The 22,473-nt window shown below is 42.9% G+C and overlaps 2 protein-coding genes across 2 annotated transcripts in view; one reads left to right on the top strand and one right to left on the bottom strand.

Annotated features, from left to right (window-relative positions):
• The window catches only part of LOC125738898 (synapsin-3-like), a 59,523-nt gene that overhangs the window by 23,667 nt on the left and 13,383 nt on the right, over positions 1–22,473 (top strand). The gene's annotated exons all lie outside the window — the stretch shown is intronic.
• Positions 605–13,116, bottom strand: LOC125738899 (metalloproteinase inhibitor 3-like). The gene is made up of 5 exons (XM_049008410.1): positions 12,797–13,116; positions 6,797–6,879; positions 6,038–6,149; positions 4,715–4,836; positions 605–2,377 (listed from the first exon to the last, which is right to left on the bottom strand). Exons 1-5 carry the CDS (start codon positions 12,933–12,935, stop codon positions 2,180–2,182), a joined length of 654 nt encoding a protein of 217 aa, XP_048864367.1. The 5' UTR covers positions 12,936–13,116; the 3' UTR covers positions 605–2,179.

Below are 22,473 nucleotides of genomic sequence, written 5' to 3' on the forward strand. Positions count from 1 at the left end.
AGTTTTATAAGACTAAAAGCTAAAAAATCTAGCATTTTATTTGGTTAATTATAGTTAAGGTTTATATAATATTCTTGGTTAAGGTTAAGGCTGTTAGCGTTGGGATTAGGGGTTCTTCCCATAGAAATGAATGGAGTGTCCCCATGTGTGTGTGTGTGTGTGTGTGTGTGTGTGTGTGTGTGTGTGTGTGTCTGTGTGTGTGTGTGTGTGTGTGTGTGCGTGTGTGTGCGTGTGTGTGCACAGGAAGAATAAAGCAGCTCTATTGTGAAGATGACATTCCCTATCACTGCCCAATTTTACGTTTCCGGGAAACCAGAGGTCCCTGTCTGTGACAAGGCAGATACTCTGACCTGAAGTGGTTTGAGCACCACACTGGTCCAAAAGGCGTCATGGGTTCATTTAATTCTTTTACCAGGCGGTTGACAGAATACCCTGGATGCACTGGCGTATTTCCTTTATCCTTCGTGCATTAGCGTGGGTGTGCTGCTAACGTGTAGCTGCACTAGGTAGCAAGAGTGTTTAACCATCACTGTCACGACAGACATTCGTAATGCCTCCCATTAAGGTGCTTCTTTAGCCGTCACAGAATCACCCAGGGAGGGCGTTTTCCTTCATTCTTTTTCATTAAATCTTTATTATAAAAATATAAAACACAGATTAAACGTAAAACATACATGGTCCAGCAGAAATGGTATCTCCTGGAAAGAAAGTGATACCAGCCTTTCGGTAAGTAGCTTGACAGCCTTTTTCTTTACCTCTGTGTTAATCATTCGGTCTAATTACACGCACAGAGAGATGTGAAACTAAGCCGGCACGTAGTCTCGAGAGAGATACCAGCAGTGAAACGTGACGTAGATGCAGAAACGCAGAGGAAAGCCCAGCAAGGATAGCGACTGAGAAGTTTGGCACCTGGGAACCGCAGTTTTAATTTAGTACCGTAAATTAGACTTTCCACTGAGTGAAGAATGAAATATTTGGGCCAAAATGAAGACAAGTTCTGCGGCTGTCCCAGACACCGTGCTAACTTTGTTTCTAGGAATGATTCACAGGTATTTTATATAGAAATGGTTTAGAAAATCTGTAACTATTCCAAGTACCTCATTTACAAGATGTTTCTTTATAAAGACTTCTGTAATATTCTTTCAATTGACACAAAGCAACTTTTAGAAGTACAGGTGCGATTTCATTTCAGAAGTGGTGGAGAATGGCAAAGAAAATGACAGCGATTGTCTGAGATGGATTTCCCATCATGCCTTGAGCCCTGGTTTCCACCCCAACTTGACCTGGGAGCATCTGACTGGGTCCACACTTGACTTCCTTCATAGCTTATATAACACACAGCACAAATAAGACAAAGACAAAACTATGAGTATCCGTTCCGTGCTGTCGTACCCTACGTATCCCTCAGTCTGTGTTGTGGAGCTCTCTTGTACCGTACGAAATAAGTAAAAACCATTTCAAACTGTTATTTACCGCGCAGAGGAGACCAAATACATTCTCATCAACTCAAGCCAACATCGACAGCATTAAGGAGAACCCTACAACACATACAGTAGTGGACACAAGGATAGAGTCGTCAATAAATATGTTACAGCGCACGCTGTGTGTGTGTATATATACAGATGATGTTTATCATATAAAGGACATTTCTGATATTCAAGATATATACTTTTTAACGCCAGTACTAGCAGACACTCGAACCGTGAGTCGGCCGTTATACAAAGTACACCGTATTAGTGTTGCCCTCATTCTGGAGACAACATGTCTAATAATTGTGTTAAATGTGAGGATAAATATATTAAAAACAAAGTTAGCCCTCTATACAGATTACTTCCGGAGCTTGTTTTACTTGTTTGTTGGTTTCTTTTTTGTAATGTTACAGCCTAGTCCCTTTACGGCGGCCATGTTTGAATACTGACTTATTGCTGAAAGCTGTAGTACTGAAAGGGAGTCTTTACAAAACAGCAGCATCTGGCCCAGCGTTTTGCCAAATTATTCTGGGTCCCGGAAGTGTGACGCTCGGATGAGGCCCCGTTAAATGGGGAGCCCGAGTTGGCGGCACATGTTAAAATACGACTGCAGATATCTACATCTGAAAAGATAGGGCGTGGTCCCCGCCCTTGGCGAAGCGAGTCCTACAATGCCCGAAACTGGGGGTGCGTGGAGGAGGGGGGCAGATTTAGGGGTCGGTGGCGTTGATGGTGGTTTTGTCGCGGATCGTCACTCCCCTGTACCAGCTGCAGTAGCCTTCCTTCTGCTGGATGCAAGCGTAGTGACGGGACTGGTACCCGGGGTATCCGAAGTGAGACAGCATGTCCGTCCATAGGCACTCGTCCTTGGCGGTAACGAAGCAGGGCAGGTAGTGGCAGGCTTTGATCTACAAACACATAGGAAACAGCCTCAGGCTACAGTTGGATCGATACCAAAATTTCGACTTTGATATCAGCTTTGATACCTTAATATCAATAACAAATTGATACTGCAAAACATTCCCATTGAAATATCATATTACTATAAAATGAACAGGCCTGTTTACGGTAAACCAACAGCAATAGGCTATATAGTTTTAACGTTATCAGTGAAATATGCATAGATTAATTCATTGCATAGATTCTGCTATTGATTTGCGCTCAACAGTCAGAAAACCTCATCAATAATACATTAATATTAGGTTTGTATTTGTGTTGGTTCTCATATGTTTTCATGCACACCTGCCCTCGGGAGGAGTGAGGGAGCGACAGCGCACTGGGGCTGTCGGATCTTTGTTCGGTTTAAAAACCAAAACGACGCCATATTTCACTTCTGGCTCTTTGCTTATCAGCAAGAGGTGAGCGGTGGGCGACAGCGTTTTCCGTCTATGAGCCTGACTGTCTCTCTCCACAAAGTGCAGATCTGCTGCATATACTGTGTGATGTAACCTCTTAAATACTGAGATTTGCAGAATGAGAGAATCACACCGTTTTAAATTTCTGGTTTCACGATACGATACTGAAGGCAGTATGTCGAATAACGTCGCCCCAGGCAGTGTGAGAGCAGAGCAAAGCGTGAGCAAGGCAGGAGAGTCCAGGGTTTAAGGCGACCCAGAAGCCAGCTGGGGACTGGCTTGCAGATGCCTCCAAAAATACTGTTTTCTAAAGCCATATTTCTTGGGTTCATAAATTTATTTTAAAAAGCTGATACTTCTAACATTTTGAAGTGTGGTTTTCTTTCCCTGAAACATTGCCAGCCTTACACTGTAAGCTTACGGAATTTATTAAACCTCAAGGAGCCAGATAGCATGAGATCAAATAAATGCTTAAATGGATCTGATCTTAGAGTCCTTTTTTGTTTCTTTGTCTGAAGTAGCACAAAATGTGTTAATGCTACATTGTATACACACTTTATGAAGTCTATCCTATCCTAGACGTAGTTAAGCAGATTATTCTGAGACTCTGAGAGCTCTTTATGTATACACTGGTATCCTCTCGGTACTCCAGTTTCCTCCCACAGTCCAAAGATGTGTATTTAGATGCAATGTTGTAAGTAAATTGCCCCTATGTAAGTGTGTCTATGTGTCTGCCCTGTGATGCATCTGAATCTTGTCCGCGGTGTCCCCGACTTTGTGCACTGTGCCCAGCGGCAGCCTCTTCTAGATATGTGTTTGTTGAAGATGGATATTAAAACATCTGGATATATAAAACATACTCCAGGGCACCAAAAATTGACAGTGCTGCTATACAAAAAATACGGAGCAAAGAATCCCAAAGATTTCCATATATGTACAGAAATATGTACACAGGAAACGAGTAGATCAGGTGCGAGGGCTAATTCTGGGGAATGTTACCAAGTATGCTACAGTATGAGATGGAAAAGAGATGGCCGTGGCACTTTTGAGAGCTGTCCGAATTCCTGAAACACTAAGCAGGCTGTCGGGTTCCCCGTTTACTCAGGGATCTCTGGGAACTGCAGGACACTTTAACGCCTCCGACAGACCAGTGCAGGCAGCAGCCCTCCACGGAAGCTGTGACGGTCACCTGTGTTTGTTTTATACCGTGGTCTAAAAATCCCTGCAGAAAAAGATGTGGTCTTGAGGGGCGGAAAACGGAACAATGCGCTTTAAGCGAGCCAGGAGCTCGAGCACTTTAAGTATAAAACCGTTTAAGTTTAATCGTGATGGCAGTAAAAACCTCAGGGTTTCGTCTTTCAAATAGAACCGTGTGTTTTTGCCCCAGCGAGCGTCTCTTCCTCGGAAACCGCCGGAGGCCTTGAGATACGGTTCCAAGGTGCCGCTGGAAGGATCTGGAAATGCGCTTATTTTGGGAGTGTGGCGGACGCTTGGAGCAGGCTGTTTGCAGCCGGAGCTGCTGGAACACTTAGAGGCCCCGAGTGTCCTGCTGCCTGACAGCTGGCACCGTGAGTGAAACAGCATCAAAGCGCTTTGTCTGAACGGCAGCAAACCGGCTGCTTGCTGACACCCCCGCTGCCTGTCCTTCGCATGGGGGTGGGGCGGCACGACGGTATAGTCCGACGGGGAATTGAAAGGCATCTTTGCCGGATCGTCCTGACGTCTGCTTTTATTTCGTCACTAAATATCTAAAATTTGACCCTCATTTCCCTGACTCTCCAGGCTGTGCAGTTTAGGGTGTGACCTAAAGGGTGTCACGGTAACGGGAATGGGCAGCTCGTCACAGCATGGCGTGACCCCCCCCCTCCCCCCAAAGTGACAGGCACTCACCCTGCACTTGCAGCCCAGCTGGTAGCGGTGGTTGATGCCCTTCTTCTGCGACAGAGTGAGTCGCTCCCACCTCTCGTTGAAGTTACAGAGGCCGGTGTAGAGTCTGCCCTCAAACACGCGGCCTGCGTGCAGAGAAAGCACAGGGTGAGCTGCTCAGCGGGCGGCAGCACTGCTCTCGGGAAGCGACTCGCATGGAGAAGGTTTCAGCAGTGCTGTTAGTGAAATAGTGAAATGAAACCCGATATTCACTGTATGCTATATAATGTGAACTGTATACCTAACTTATATCATAGACAAGCGCACAGGAGAGATTTTGATATTGGGGGGAGGGACACAACTTAAATGCAGTGATATGGTTGTTGGGGGCTGGGGGTGGATGAGTGAAGCCAAAATAAATATAATTTTATATTTAAACCCCTGGTTATAAAACTAAAAAAAGAAGGTCATCAAGATTTGAGAGTCAGTTATGTCATAGTTGGATTGTTCTTCATTATAATACTATCATTTTATATGTTTGATATATTTTTGAAATAGCTTACACGTATTCTACTGGAATGACCATAGTTGCACATCTGTTTCATACTGAAAGGCTGTTTCATTTTTTTGTGCTGTATAAGGGAATGTGTTGGTCACAGCTTAGTAAAGCCGTAAATCTGAAACGCTTTCTGCATTGAATGCGATGTCTTCCCTCAGCATAGAAATGTACGGCTGAATACGACAGAACTGCTATGATTAGTTTGTCATGCAGACACACTCAAACACGCTCCGCAGGCAATGCAAATAAGCACAGAGCACCGGTGTTAGTAAATAAATAATGCAATTCATGCGAAAAACCTTTGAGATTTAAGGCAACACTAAAAAGGAAGCAGTGAACCCAAAATGACTGAATTTAACCAGACAACAAACAGGTGTATTTGTGACTTGGTAGGTGGGTGTACTGTTATACCATATAATTGCAGATATGCATTTCTCCGTCTGGTAAGCATTTCTGACATTTTTTAGGTGGACATATGGTAACTCCATTTTTTTAGAGGGCATACGGTAAATCCATCATTTCAGAGGTGGATATACACTACACCTGTGTATACACACCACTGTACCTCTGAGACAAAACATGTAGTAAAGAATAAAGTAAAGGCAGAACTCAAACAACAAACACGTAAAAATTTGGGTGTTAGCATTTTATATGCTTTATGAATGCATTACAATGAATTATGAAGGTATCTGAAATGCAGTTGACTGATTTAAGTTAAGTTGCCAACGTTTTTTAAGCACACAGCTTTTATTGCCTGTACAATTGTGATCTTCACAGAAAATCCTTACCTGTGATCAGGTACTGGTATTTGTGTATGTCAAACTTGACCCCGCATAAACTCTCAGAGGCGTCGGTGTAGACGTGCTGAACGTGTTGTATCTTATCAAAACCTTTGTACATCTGCAGAATGACAGCGTGATGAATTAGCATTGATTCATAGGCTGTTGTAAAAGTAAACAGATGCAACAGAACTGCAACAGTACACGGTGCGAGCAGTGATGAAGCATCGACATGACAAGAGGAAACGGTTGTAAAAGGTATTTCTGTAACCCATGTCATACAATTCCATCATATGACATTAAAAGCATTAAAATGCGCTGAGAGAATATTTTGATCCGATGTTGGAAATCCTTTCAACTTTATACCATCTGTTGAGCATTAGAACACAAAACTGTCTTGCACATTTTGTGCCTTGTTGATGTTTAGGACCCCTCATTTACGCCACCCTCTTCGCTGCGGAATTACATGCAGTCGGGAAACAGAGGGTGACCTGGGATCGTGCTTCACGTGTGTCATGTGACCAGAGGGCTCGCACGGAGACGCAGACTGCCGATGATGTAACGTCCTCTGAAAGCGTGACATGCACGGAGCAATTAAGGGCAGCTCCTACTCGTGCAAAGACAAACACGATCGCTGATTAAAAACAGCCCCCTTGCGGGGCGTGCCTCTTTATTTTTCCCCGGGCCTGTTCTGTGGCCGTCCCTTCCTGGGAAGCAGTCATGCGGCGCGGAGAACATTCCTCGTTTTGGAGTGAGAGGGCCACCTACTTTCATCTGCTTCACTGTGTAGCGCATGGTCCCGAAAGGTCCATCCTTTAGAAGCTTCTTTCCCACCACCTTGGCCCGGATCACTGCGGATAACCAACAGGCATCAGTGTGACACGTGTGCATTTGTGTGTCATTACGACAATAAATAAAGCATTTGTGCCTTGGTGGCTCCATACGGTCTTCCAACCCGAGATCGCAAGGGCTTACTCAGCCTCGATCCTCAAGGACGGGAGCGCCTAAATCATCTCTTCTACAAGTTCCAACTCTGTCTCAACTTAATGGTTACCAGCATTTCCCTGAAAAATATATTTTTTCTCCTGGCAGTAGCAGACTTTGTCTTCTTAATACATGACAGAAAGTCGTTGACGGGAGAAGAATACACACCGCCTGTTAAATAAATGTTGAGTTTTGGAGGGCTGCCAGGTCTATAACGCACCAGGGCAAACATAAAACCTTGGAAAATAACACTTGAGAGGGTTTAAACAAAGTTAGGAAATTGCCTGTAGACCGTCACTGGAAAAAAACGTATACAAAAAGCCCCGTTAAGTCCGATTCCATCGCATCGCATGATGTCTGGCAGCCAGCCGACAGGCGATTCATGCTGGCAGCTGTCGAGGAGCCCGTCGGTTGTAGGAACCAGGATTTTATCTTTTCTGAGTGAAAACGTACGGTAACAAGCTGTCAATGATGTGAGGGCTGGGTCTTATATGATGTTTGTTTATAAACTGAAGCCAAATATGCTCAATGTGAGTACTGGCAAGGATCTAGAAGCAAACAAACAGCAAAGGAAAAGCCAAGTAGAAACTTCGGCGTGGCCTGGTGAACAAACAAACAGCAGCGAACCAGCAGCATGTGACATGGCCACATGGTATGCAGCTGTGTCCCGCCTCCCCTGGGAAAAGCTGCTGCTTCTCTGCTCTGAGTCGGCCAATCGCACGCAAGCTGGTCAGGAGGGCTGGCCTATCGGGAGACTTTTTGGCCAACGGAATGCTAGAAAATTCGGCCATTTTCTCCAGAACTACCATCACTGTGCCACACAGATAACCATGGCATGCGTCTAGCTGTGGCCTCACAATAGCAGGGGATCATTCTAGGATTCCAAAGGTCTCTGCTTAGACACATTTTTATTTTTCACTGATCCAAAAAATTGTATTGGACTTTTGACACACAATCACACGAGAATGCAAAGCAGATTTATTAACCGTATCCATTCACGAACTGCATTGTCAGACAAATTAGTGTCAATCAATTGATAATTACCTTGGTATTGAGAAAAATTATAAAAGGTAACGTGCTAATGGATATATTCCATATGAAGTTTGGCGATTGCATAGCTTTTGTTTTGGTGAAAACAGAGGCATATGATTTATATTGGCATAATTAGTGCCTGAAGGATGCCGATTTGTCAAGAATACAGATCTTCGTGGTTCATGAGTACAAATGCCTTTGGCAATCATAAAACCATGATACAAGTACATTAGCGGAATTCTCGTAGCGTTTTAGGTCTGTGAGGCCTAAAACAAAATGGCGGATCCACTACAGAATTTGTCCTTTAGAATATCGGCGGTCTCTACAGTTCTTAACCATTATATTTTGGCATCCAGCTGCAGGCCATCAAAACGCTCCGGGCGACTCAGAAAGGGGTACTGTTGCCTGAGGGTCATTTTCATTGGATCACGGTTTGTGTGGTTAAAAATATAACAATTTTGATTTTTTTTTTTTGTAATGTTGCGAATGATGCTCAATGTCATCCCGGAAATCTTTGTTTTTTTTTCAGTTTTATTTATTTATTTTTTTAACTAATACAGAAATAGGTTGTAACTTAATGACCGAGGACTAATGTGGGTCCTGAGGCTGAACCGGCTGAGGTCCAGTGCCCTGAAGTGTCCTGTTTGCAGTTAAGCTGCAGGTTTCCTGGGGATGAAGGAGTATTAAACACCGAGGGAAGGAATGAGAAACATCTTCGTAAATCCGTGGAAAAAGTATTACCTTAACTTCATGAGACTGGAAATTAATCACGGAAGGAAACCATGGTAAAAAAAAGCAACCAAAATATTTAAAGAATGTAAGAAAAGCTGTTCAAATCCTCATTTTATACTTGCATTCTTGACAACAGGCCAAATTCTCGGAGTCACCTTGATTATCCAATGTAGTTACCATAAGAAAAACTATTCCTTTATTGTTGAAATGCTAATATAGCATTGTCAGTGGGTAGAAATAAACGAGAATGATGTGTATTCCATATCACACCCCTCACCAACAGTGTACAATCAATCATAGCTGAGCATTTCTGCTCTTCCTCCTCTGAGTGACACTCTGGGCCGTAATGTAAATTCCGGACCAGGACGCACATTACAAAGCCTGCGATTGTCCAAAGCCGTCTCTTGGCGACGGAGTTATTCCGCACGCATATTCTCAGCCCAAAAGATTCCGTCTCTATAATTCAGGGATGTAATGAGTCCTGTGCGTAGGAGATGCGGTTATTGCAGTATCAGCATGTCTCATATACCGTGTACTGAGGAGCCATTAATCTAATCTAATTGGTACAAATTTAGGAATGTCTTATTGGGGGGTCCCCTGTAGGGTGTCTTCAGAAGAACAGAGATGTGGTTTTGCTACTTTTAAAACTGACACTGGTGTCTGATGGTGTGTTTGTTTTTATATTTCTTGATCACTGGTAAGTCTCCAATGCTGATCTTAAATTAAAAAAAAAAAACGTTTAGAAAGACAGAATCCAAACTGGCTTGTACTCGTCCTTCTTCTGTGTGGTTGCTAGCTTCCGTTTGGTAGCTGCCCGGATACGCCAGCACAGCGAGTTCCTCGCAGCACAAAGGCCTTCCTCGTCATTCCGCTCACACGCCGGTGCCCTCGTCCATCGGTCATCCCCGGCTGCCCTAACCCATGGGGAAGGAGCCGAGAGTGGAGCTGCTCCGGTCCCTCCGGACAAATCCACTTGGCCTCAAAGGGGAAATTCATCCCCAGACCCCGCTTTCCGTGGCTCTGATCTCAGCCTTCACATTACCCGGCAAAGCCAACGGGTCTGCTCAAAGAGGACAGCCAGCATTACAGGATGGCTGCCCTAATCCCCCTACTTTAAGTTTTACCCTCTGGCCTATTTGTAGGAGTTTAAACCCCAAGTGGAGTAAACACTAATCCCATGAATTAAAACAGCTGGGGGAAAACAGCCCCTTCCTTTACTTCAGTGGCTCCTTCTGTAAGGTTCCGTTTGATTCAAAATTGCAGCTAATGGCTCACCTCAAATAGGTTTTTTCGAAATTTCTTCAGAACGCAGCAGAGTAATTAGCCGAAAATCAATGTGCCTCTTGTTGTCCATAAGTGCAAAGGAATTAGCTAAGGGATATATATGATTAAACAGGCTGAACCACACAAAAGCTGATGCCTTTCCTCTTGTGATGTTTATCCAGTTTGTCCTTCACAAACCAGGAGAGCTTCCTCTTCCTGATGTAGAGGAACGTAGCCTTCATTGCATCTGCTGCATGCCAGAGGATTGTAGGTTAAAAATAAAATGCCTGAAGCACGTTTCACTGTTCTAGAGGGAGGCGAAAGGGATTGTCGGAGCTGTCTTTCGTTATCGACGTTAAACTGTCAGCTTGATCGCTTTTGGTCAGTGACAGCTGCGACTGCTGATCTGAGATGTGCCTGAACTTTGCCCAGCACTTTATGGGAATTGTGTTGTCAGAGGGGCGGTGATTTTTCCCAGCCTTCCCCTCAGTATTCAACCTTAAAATTGTTTGTCAACCAGATTATCTCAGCTGCCAGTGTAGCTTCCACAGAGCCAGAAGGACCCATCCCACTGCACTGGAACTTAATGAGACACATATGAAAATTTGGATCTTTGGAAACATAAAAAATAAAATGAATTGCTTAATGCTTGGGGAAAAATGTGACAACATATATAACATTTCACAGCATGGGAATTAATTAGTGTTAAAAATGTGGTGCTTTTTCTTTTCCGGCATTAATGTTTGTATGAACATGCCCTGGCATATTCAGGACCGAAAGGGGAAAAACTGCCCTGAAAGGAAATTTTAGTGCCTCTTTGAACTCAGTTGGTTAGATTTCATACATCCAGGTCAAAAACTGTGTCTTGAGCCCAGTGCCGCTCCTTAGCAATAGAATTAACTAGATTGAGGAATCCCTGACTGACTATATCAGATACATCTAAACCAGAAAGAAAATGTGATCATTACTCGCAATGAAACATGGTTCATATTCACATATTATACTTGCAGAGATTTGGCAGGTCAACAGGTGAAACCCCTCGATTACACAATGCACCTGCCATAAGAAAACTATTTTTGTTTAATTGTTGAAAGCTTTTTACAGCCGTGTAAACATATATTCTGCTATTTTAATGCTCTACACATAGCATCATTTAAATAAATTAAGGATTATGAACCACTAACCCCACTTTACCATGGGTCAGTGCTTCTTGGAGCAATAATGAACATTAGCGTGTTTGCATCTTCGAATGCTACGTGCTGCTTGTATTGGATCATTCCCAAGACCCCCCCTCTCCATTGAGGAAATGTTAGTCAGCACGCAGCAGTCCCCCTGCCTCTCCTCCAATTATCTGCAAAGTTTTCTACTGTTCTTATTTCCCTGAAGGAGCCCCATACACCAAACGGTATTTATGCTGTGATCCTTCACCCATTAAGAAACTCATAGCTTCTAGCTATTACACATATTCCAGCTATTAAAATGCCATTCTAATGAGCTAACATCATTTAAATGTTTATGCTCGGGCTGGTTTAAAGGCATGTCTTGATAAGTGGTTCGGTAAGATAAAGTAGGTCTTTGGGAAGTATAAAGAAACAGATATGCATGCACTTACAAAGAGTGGTCACATGGTCACCGAGTTAAGCGATCGGCCAACCAGGGAACACAATCTGTTTGTTATTCATTACGAAACTCCCCTGAAATCCCAGGCAGGTCATGCCAAGCCCATCTGAGAAGCAGACCGTGTATGAAATATGTGATGGCTTCAATTTGGAAAATAATACAATTATAGAATTATAGTGATTTGACAAACTAAAACTGGTGAACTAAACTGTGCAAAAGAATTATTTTTCACTCTGTGAAATTTTCCTTAAATCTAATTTAAAGATAAGATTTAGCTTATTAAAACAAACAGGGGAATGCAAACACTCTTAAGACGACAGTAGAGTTTGCACCTGCGTTTCTCGCACAGTCTGAAATACTCTGTGGTTACGATCTTATTTATTAGCCTCGAAGGCTGTTGAGTAACCCCTATACATGGAGGTCACGTGCCCTCACTTTAAAGGGACAGTAAAAAAAAACAGCGCAGCTACTGTCTGCCAGCTCTGTTTTATTGCTCAGCAGACAGTAACTGCCATGAAAAACAACCTTGGCAGAGGCTGGTTTCCATGGATACCGCTAACTCTTCCTGTCAATCAAAGCGCGGGGGGGGATGCCTCCTGTCCTTTCTCTGGAAAACTGACATTCACAGTATACAATATAATACTTAAAAGTATTATTTACATTACATATATTTCAGATGCTATAACTGGACTGTAACTTTTTTCACCTTGACAACTTGATTTGATTATCTGCGGAATACGTTTATTTGACGGACTTTACGTTGGGTGATGCGCACTTTTCCCAAAACAAAAGTTATGCAGTAGTTATATACCATATACCTGTGTATTTATTGTGCAAAGCGTTCTTGCATATATGAAGTATATATAGTTGTGCATGATAGTATATTGACACTACACATAAAGCAACATGTTAATTATATATAAAACAGAAGTTAACTTGTGTAAAAGCGACTATATATTTTAGTGAAAGTGATCAATGTATTAAGCCCCAAAGTAGTTTTGAGCATGCAGACTAGATATATAATACAGATAACCGATTAGATATATAATATCTGTCAGCTTGGGACACTGGTTTTGCTACGCGTTCGTGCAGCAGTCCAGCGCACCGTGTGATCGGCGGGCGACGCTTGTCTCTTACCTATATCGGAGTTGCAGTACGCATCCTGCGGGTGGGATAAGAGGCAGGAGCAGGCGTCCGCAAAGCGACTGACATGCAGGCTGCCGAGCAGCAACACGCAGAAGAGCGCCTGGTATAGCTGTTGCATCCCCCTGGCCATCCTATGTATGTGCAAAAGCCTTTGGATTTATTTGAGAGGAGGATTTACACGCCACAGTTACGATCTCTCTTACTTGCCCTGACTGGGTTTGCGCAGGCTGTTACCTTCGCACGCACTGGGATCGGTCTTCGATGTGCGATCGCAGCCACTGGGAAATTAGTTATAGTGCGCGAAAGGCGAACACCTCCCACAGCCAATTTATGGCCAGTGGCGGCTGAACCAATAGGGACGCCTGACGGGGACGTTTAAATAACAGCTGCATGACATATTGGCATTGACTTTACCAACCCGCGGCTTTTTAATTCTATTTTTATCCTTTTTCCCTTTCTTTCACGCATTTTTTCATCCTAGTTAAGCCATCATATGTAAACATCCCACGAGGCAACGTGATGTAACGGCAGCCTTTGCAATGAGTAACTTGAATAAAGTTGATTTATTATTATTGAATGTATTAAATTACGTGTCAGTGATGTAATGAGGTTTTTTTAAGTACTCTGAGCCCTTGTGTAAGTCAGCATAGCTTTAAGCAGCGTTTAAAATTGCCTGCGTTGTGCTAAATACATTACATAAGGCATTAATACAATGGTCTTAGATGTTTGAAAATTTCCCATAGACCCTATTGATTAAATAGTTCAAAAGCTGGTTGTATAACTTGTAATCAATGTGTGTCAGAAGTAGGTTTTTCTTGTCTGCTCATTGGGCAAGTTCATGGTGGAAACAAGAATTTCTTCTAAATTTATACAAGAGAAACAAAATGGTTTCTCTCTTAGACGCACAGGGCAAGAAGCTTTTTCACAAAGAGGATAAAAGTTCTAATCATTGGGTTGCTAGTGCCCATGTTTAGTGGCCTTGTGTGTTAAATATACAGCACAGTAGATTTACATTCAGTGATCATATAAGCAGCAGGTAGCATCATTTGGGGGAAAGTATGAATGGATTAGCAGTGAAGTTATATTCAGGACACAGGACATACCTCTGCCAAGAAGAAGAAGGTGCAGATATCAGATATCGCAGCCTGAGTACCTGTACAAAATAATAACATTACTGCTCCGTTTACAGATGTCCTACCCAGCCTGAGTACCTGTACAAAACAATAACATTACTTCTCCGTTTACAGATGCCCTCCCCAGCCTGAGTACCTGCACAAAATAATAACATTACTGCTCCGTTTACAGATGTCCTCCCCAGCCTGAGTACCTGTACAAAAACAATAACATTACTGCTCCGTTTACAGATGTCCTCCCCAGCCTGAGTACCTGCACAAAACAATAACATTACTGCTCTGTTTACAGATGTCCTCCCCAGCCTGAGTACCTGCACAAAACAATAACATTACTGCTCCATTTAAAGATGTCCTCCCCAGCCTGAGTACCTGCACAAAACAATAACATTACTGCTCCGTTTAAAGATGTCCTCCCCAGCCTGAGTACCTGCACAAAACAATAACATTACTGCTCCGTTTACAGATGTCCTCCCCAGCCTGAGTACCTGCACAAAACAATATCATTACTGCTCCGTTTACAGATGTCCTCCCCAGCCTGAGTACCTGCACAAAACAATATCATTACTGCTTCGTTTACAGATGTCCTCCCCAGCCTGAATACCTGCACAAAACAATATCATTACTGCTCCGTTTAAAGATGCCCTCCCCAGCCTGAGTACCTGCACAAAACAATAACATTACTGCTCCGTTTACAGATGTCCTCCCCAGCCTGAGTACCTGTTCAGTCGTTCTTTATGATATGTAGTATTTACTTAAAACATAAACATACTGCATGTGATCAGTCTTTTGTGGTGCTAGTTAAGGTTTACATTGTTCCTTTGGTTACTGTATTATAAGATTATGGGCTAAAAACAATGTTAATTTGATGATTGCCAAAACCCGGTTACATGCAGCACTGTGCACAAGACTCAGACAAAATGCTTAAGCCTATTTATCTAACTAACAAGTAAGTATTTGCTCAGAAGAAATAGTTTTACTTTAACATTAGAACATATACACACGAACAGTAACAATGAAAAAAAATGAAAAAGAATGTCTTCTGTTCTCCACAGTCACAGACACTGATACCTTGCTGGATGGCGAGATGATCACTGCTTCGGTTCCGAAACCTCTCCTCAGGGGCACCCCAGCCATTCCGCGTATTTGTTCAATTTCACCACCAGCTCAATTAATGAATCAACGTAATTGGATAAATATGGATTAGCCATACAAGATTGGAGAGCTAAGTCCAAAAACACATTGGTTTCTCGAATGATCGCTGCAAATACTGGAGTAATTGTAGGAGAGGTTTGAAATGGCCAAGCTGATGCCCTTTGACATAATATCATAGTTTTACACTAACAATTAAAAATAATTTAACTGCCTAAGACTTTTGCACAGCATTGTATGTACGCACCCACATTCGCTTTTGATTTTTTATTCGAGCTCTCCCTTTCATATTCCTCACCTCTTGCTTTTCTCCCAGCAGTCCCCCCCCCCCCCCCCCCCCCCAACCCCCTTGATCAAGTTATTTTCTTACTGACAGGGTCCAGGTATAATGGGGAACCCTCTGGTGAGTGAGCTCACTTCGGTAACATGAGACTCACGTGGAATTGTATGGGAATCATAAGGCTCCTCTCCACGCTGCGTATAGTTGTGGTGCGCGACCGTAATGTCCGAGCGATCCAGCCAGCCCCTGGAAAGCCTGGGATAGGCCACTGCCAGGCAGGAGGTGTCTGATGCTCGCCTGGCAACGGCCAAGCGAGTGACAGGGATGAGTCAGAGGAAATATCTTTCAGCTGACTAGCAAAGTGCCGTGAAGATAATGGCCAATGGAATGAAAGCAGCCGCTCTGCCAACAGTGGGCACAGCTAGCTGGACAGGCTGGTCCGATTCACAGTGTGTTTATTGGCAAAACTCCCCATGGGGGGACTGAAAAATAACTCCTGTTGTGTTTTTATTAATAGATCGTTTAGGAACACATGGGATTTCTGATATGTAATAGTAATATTCATCAGTATAGTTTTATTTACTTGTGCATTAGTGGCATGATGGCTCATTGGATAACCCTGTGTCTGTGTGTGTGTGCGTCTGCGTTTATGTGTGTGTGTGTGTGTGTGCGCGCGAGTGTGTGCGTCTGCGTTTATGTGTGTGTGTGTATGTGTGCGCAAGTGTGCCTGTGTGTGTGTGTGTGTGTGTGTGTTTGTATGCATGAGTGTGCATGTTTATGCGTGCATTTGTGTGTGTGCGTGTGATTGTGCGTGTGTGTGTGCCTGTGCACGTGTTTGTGTGTGTGTGTGTGTGTGTGTGTGTATGATTGTGCATGTGTGTGTGTTTGTGTCTGTGTGCCTGTGCACGTGTTTGTGTGTGTGTGTGTTAGTATGCATGTGTGTGCATTCTTTGTGCGTGCATTAGTGTGTGTGTGTTTGTATGCATGTGTGTGCATGTTTGAATGTTTGTACATGCATTTGTGTGTGTGTGTGTGTGTGTGTGTGTGTGTGTGTGTTTGTGTCTTTTGCGGGTCAGCCCAGGTATCATATCGCTGTTCAGCAGCTCGCAGTGACTCGCTGTCTCAGCCCCAGCACCTTCCCTGCAAACCCGTCTGGTGTCCTGAGCTTCCCAAGATGGGCTCCAGGCTTAGAGCATGATGCTGCCAATATTACACATAGCAATACCATTTTTAATTTACTTATGATTTTTTAACGTTAGTTTTTATTATTGTTCATACATACATACATACATATTTAAGTAACAGACATCTGATAAGCAGCCAACTCAATAGAAATAGAGATGTTTGCATTGTTTGTTAAAATATAGTTAAATGGTAATACCTACAATCTACTTGTGTTGTCCCTTATATAAGCAAATTGTGCTCACAAACTTCCATGAAATTTGCCATAATTCCGTGATTCAACCATTCTTTGCTAAATGTCTAAATCAGGATGTTTGAGTGTCTAATGAGGAGGATAGGTAAAAACATCACTTTACTTTTACTTCTGAAATATCCATCCACATGTCAACAAACACAACAATGAATGTCAGCTTTCCGCCCTCCTTAGTTACCCTAAATAAAGAAGCAACTCTCTAACTTCATTCAGAGGAACTACATTAGGGTTTGTAATTACTGCTATTGTACAGGGTTAACGTCTTTCATTAGAAAAGTGTAAAGTTAGGCTCGTCGTGCTTTTTCGTAACTGTTCCTCGTGGCGTATCTAAACAAACCGGACCACTTTGTAGAAACAAAGAGCTGCACCAAATGTGAGAACCTTGTATCTCGTACAGCCTCCTATTTTGTAGAATAGTGGTCATTTCCCAGGGACCTGGGTCTGCCCATGAGTACAGCAGGAGCTGTGAAGGTGATGTGGACGATACATCAATGTTTGAGAAGCTCCGGGGACGTAATAACAAATCAGTTCTTCATCCCTGCTGTGGCCTCGTGTGGAAACAACAAGAAGAATGTGGAAAATAGTAATGAGGGTCTGCTGAGATTGCAAAGCAGTTTTCCTTACGGCAGTGAGAAGGTCCCTGGACCAAAAGATTCGTACATCACTGAGGACAAGACATGTTTAAGGTTTAATTTAGGCATCATGAGAAGCCTGATTAGCAGAAGCAGAGCTCCTCACGTGATTGACTCAACTTGGTTAGTGAAGATGCCCCCCCCCCCCTCCTCTCAAACAACTGCTGTCAAGCACTGATTGAGCTGATGCTGGCTTATGGAAATGCAGATCTCATATAAACATTGTTCTTGTAAGATTTTTATATGCCTTAATAATGCTGGTCTGTAGGGTCTGATTTCGGCCCAGCTTCATAGAGGCACGTTTGCATGTCCCGAGTCCCTCTCCTCGATCCAAAGCCGTGTGGTCTAGGTGAAGTGGTGTCTTACCTGTTCTAGGTGTTTTAATGTTGCTGTACTTGCTTTAAAAAAATTCTGTAATAATTAATACTGTCTAGTTGGCTGAAATAGTATAATCAGTCATGAATTCACAGTCGGGAGCAGGGATGCTCAAGCCAGAGGGTGTTTCTTTCTTGCTTGTAGATAAAATAAGCAGAAATCATTTGCAAAATGCCAGCTATAGAATGAACGTTATAATAAAATTGTTGCGCACTCTTGATCTGCATTGATAAGTAATGAATTTTATATTACATTTATCACCGGCTCATGTGAAATTATGCAGGCAGAAGTGGAACAAATTTAATAAAATTTAAGAGCTAATTTGATGGCATTAATTGAGGCAAGTGGTGAACGAAATAGCAGATTGTACTGACCAATATAGCATTCTGTTATATGCTTGATTGGCTTTGTGTGATTGCTGATGGTGGAATGAGCCACGAAGGCGTGTCTGAACATCAGATTCCCTCTCCGCACTGCAAATGGCCTTTCAGATTTAACATAAACTGTGTCTGTTTTGAGACAAGATGGCCTAAAAGGAGCTTTAAACGAGCTAAATTAAATACAAGCAAATTAAACTTATACGTAAGATGTGCTGTTAGTCAGTTTATTAATGAAATTAGAATTTTATCTAAATACAGGAAAATTATACTTGCTTGGATTTTAAGTTTTTGTGCACGTTCAAGAAACACCTCAAGACTCATCTGTGCCATGAATTCCTCTACTAGCCTGATGCCTCTTTAAGTTCCCCGGCTGGTCTTATGTTGCACTTTTGGTCATTGAATAGTCATATTATGATCTATTGTGTTATGATTATGATCTTGTTGTGTAGTAAAATGTAATAACATCAGTCAGAGAGTCAGGTTTTAATTAGGTTAGCACACACCCGGTGGTAATGCACACAGAATTTTGTGATTCAGGTACAATTACGATAAAGATATTCTATTCTATTCCGGGATAGGCTCCGGACCCCCCGCGACCCAACAGGATAAGCGGTTTGGAAAATGGATGGATGGATGGATATTCTATTCTATTCCATTCTATTCTATTCCATTCTAACTTAACAGTCTTGGTGAATCCAGACTGTGTTCTATCAGTGTCACAAACATCTGTTGGAGGTTCTGATCGAGTTAAGTTTTATATCCACAAAATCTACATGTTGCATGAAGGCTATTACTGGAAGAGACTGGAAACAATCGTCATGTTTTATGGTTTGTGTGTTTACTATGCCCTGGGATAGTTGGGTGGTGACTTACTAACTTTCAGACCAGTGCTGGTCAAATATATTTTCCACTCACTTCAGTTTTACAGGCACTAGAAAAACGAAGCCGCAGTTGTATAAACGTCTCAGGATTAAATTCTGACATTAAAGCGTGAGACTAAACACTTTTGTTTATGCAGTGCGATGATTTAAGAAGTCCGGGGGTTGGTTTATTTCTACAGTCGAGCTGCGACTTCGTAACTCAAGTAACCAAAGAGTAGAAACATAGCAGCGGCATGGTGGACAGGTCCCCCAGTCACACACGCCTTCAATTCGTTTTCGGTTCAGCTGGCATAAGAAGATGGCTTCAGGTAAATCTACCAGATCCATTTACCTCAAGTGATCGTCAAAATGAATTCCGGCCGGCCATCCTTCGCCTTTTTCCTGGAAGTCAATCTGCCATGAGACACATATGCTCAGCCCTGTAGAGTTATTTTAACAAGACATGATCCTCTGACCCTTGGGGAAGGGATGACTGAAGAGGGTCATTTTGAAGGGTTTTGGGAGAGGAGAATGGGCAGGAGGAAGCCGGAACCAAGCAGGGAAATAAGATGGGCTTTGGATCAGGTGCGATGCATGGGGTCACAAGATCTGGGCATGGAGTCTGTTGGCCAAGAGACAAACAGAAGATTGTATAATTATATGAATAATTGTAAACATACTGGATGGAGGAGGAAGGTGGAGCTTGTCAAATGACTCCAGCCTACTCCATACTCTCCCCCGCTTTACATGTGCATGGAGTTTGCAGGTTAAGAAGCAGCCTGGTTGTGGAGGCACCGACTGAGAATAGCAGCACATCCACAACAATACATCCACATCCACCAACCACAGCAGCTCCATGTCGACGCTCCCATCGGAGAGCATAATTAGCTGGGGTGAGGCACAGTCAGCATGTCTCCCTTTAACACTGCATTTACATTTATTTACTTGGCAGACTTACAGGCGAGGCAGATAATATATCGCAAGGATAGAGCTGTCAGAGAGCCAACTAGGCTAAGCGCGGCTAGGCTAAGCTTCACATGAGTGACCAGTAGCAAATGTAAGTAGCACAGAAGCAGGAGCTATGTGGTATGTACAAAACTTACCGATAAAACAGCTACACATATGAGAAGTGGAACACTAATAGCATTCAGGGTATCCAAGAGAGTGGCTAAGGGATCGTGGAGCAGGACAGCAGCGTACAGCTAGCGGAAGCGTTCCCAGAATGGATGGGTCTTGAGGTCTTCCTTGAAAGTTGAGAGTGAATCAGATGTGGTTTGGTACATCAGCTAAGTTTCGTTGGGTTGTTGTGATGAGTGATGCTTCTTGTTCTATTTTGTTATGTCTCGATTTGATCTGTTATGCTTGATGAGAGTGTTGTAACCTACGTATATTTCGGGATAGTAGAACAACAGAGTCTGATATGAAAAGCCATGCCAGATTTCACTGTCCTGAGGGTAATTACGCTGAAAAGCGTGTCCTATTTAGAGCCAGAGCAAAAGGCACGGGCACATTTCTGATTATGAGATGATAATGAAAGTCACAGACGCAGACTTATTACTTTACATTTATAAACAGTGACAGACAGCTGTGGAGCTGGATTCCACAGGTTTATAGGCAGTGGCAAGATATTACCGTAAATGTGCTAAACCATGTTTTCCCAGTCTCCAGCTGCTGTCTTACCCCCAGTTCTCACATAAAGAAGATTTAGCATGATTGAGATAACAGTGCATACAGAGAAATGAAGTCTCCAAAGAGAGGAAACGTATAAAAATGGGACGTTGAAAATTATATTAAAAAAATAAAAGCGCCTATTTCAGGGAATTGGGTACAATATAGCTTCTTATCGTGTACGCTTAGAGGGATGAATGCAAAAGATGGTTTGCATAACCATATAAAAATTATTAAAAAAAAAAAAAAAAGATAAACGGGGACTGTCTTATCCTGCCGTCAATAACTGTTCACCTGTGGCAGCTTGAAATTGCATTAGACAGAGATTTATGTTTCTGGCAGTTGCCCGTTAATTGAAAATAATATTAGCCTGTTGGTCTGAAATGCACATTGAAGTTTTCTCGGGGGTCAGACACACTAATGAGTCCTGCCGCCACCGGCTGTGGGCAGCTGGAAGTGGCCCAGGAGCCGGAATGTTCCCAAATGTCATAACAGCATTTCATAACCGCATCTCTCTTCCAAACTAAGGTGTGATCAGTTATACGACTCCAGAATTATAAACCCTCATGCTGAAAAGAGACTCTGACTGCATTTTTTTTGTCTTAGCCTTCATTTCTCTTTATTTCTACGATTAGCAAACGTCTCTTTCTTAATCCATGGTAGCTTACGTACCGAGTACGAGTTGGATGAAGAGCATGCAACTGAAATGGTTTATAGGCGTAACAGCCATTTTACAGGGGAGTCTTGAATATGTCAGCTTCCGTGAACGATCACCATTAATGGTACCAGCAGCCGGCCCAAATATATCAATCTTTCCGAACCAGGCGTGGGATCTTGAAACCGCCCTCCTTGTATGTCATCAGGTTAAATGAAAGAAGTCATTTGTAGATCAGCTTGTGATCTGGGCCAGGAAATGATCTAATCGTTGTTATTATTTTGCTCTTGGATTTGTCCGAATCCAGGCGCGTTAGTACCCGGTGAAATGGTGTGAGATGATTTCACTTTGTAAAGATTTAGGTTAGTTTGCCGGCGGCGCTTCCCTCAGAAAGGATGTTGAAACTTTTTCCATACCCAAAAGGCGAACGTTTTCGTCCGAGGAAATCGATTTAGCCAATGAAGCCCTTTGCCATTCGATGGGAATGATATTTCAGAGCAGAGGGAGTGTTTGGTCTTTCTGTTGTCGTTTATAAGGAGCTTCACGGATTTCCGCAGTTTCAAGCTTAGAGATTTGCTCATATCGACGTTGATGTCAAGTGAGAAAGATGCCAAAGTCCTGCTTTCTCTCCAGAGCAACTGTGCACCTTAATCACAAATATGTCGCCGTTGCCTTACTTCAAGTGAATGCCACACATGGTTGGTGACAGACTCTTCCACATGCATTGTGGCTGGATGGACACTGACTTCTGTTACACTTATAATATGTGTTTGACTTCATTAATCCTCCGGCAGTCCTGGTGCTCATTGATCAGAGGGAAGGCTGAGGTAACAGCCAGACCTCTATCAACGAAGGGTGCAACCATCTGTTCCCAGGATGACTAACTGACCAGCGGAGAAGTAGATTTGTTCGTATCAACCTGAGCATTTTATCAAAACGAGTATCACATCACTGCTGGCAAAGACTAACATACAACAATCTGTTACTGTATTTTTCAAAATACGTTATGCGGGCATAAATGCAGACCCAGGCCCTTTCCAGGAGTTAATCCTTGTTTGCAGAGACTTATTTGGATTCAGAAGGTAACCAAAATGTTAAAGC

This window comes from Brienomyrus brachyistius, chromosome 3, assembly GCF_023856365.1.
Source record: "Brienomyrus brachyistius isolate T26 chromosome 3, BBRACH_0.4, whole genome shotgun sequence".
In the NCBI taxonomy this organism is placed as follows: domain Eukaryota; kingdom Metazoa; phylum Chordata; class Actinopteri; order Osteoglossiformes; family Mormyridae; genus Brienomyrus; species Brienomyrus brachyistius.

Excerpts from the sequence above, each read along its gene's own strand:
- LOC125738899 (XM_049008410.1), bottom strand. The coding sequence starts at position 12,935 with ATGGCCAGGGGGATGCAACAGCTATACCAGGCGCTCTTCTGCGTGTTG. Across the intron at positions 6,150-6,796 it reads ACACAGTGAAGCAGATGAAA|ATGTACAAAGGTTTTGATAA; the intron begins GTAGGTGGCCCT and ends GTCATTCTGCAG. Across the intron at positions 4,837-6,037 it reads ATACCAGTACCTGATCACAG|GCCGCGTGTTTGAGGGCAGA; the intron begins GTAAGGATTTTC and ends CTCTGCACGCAG.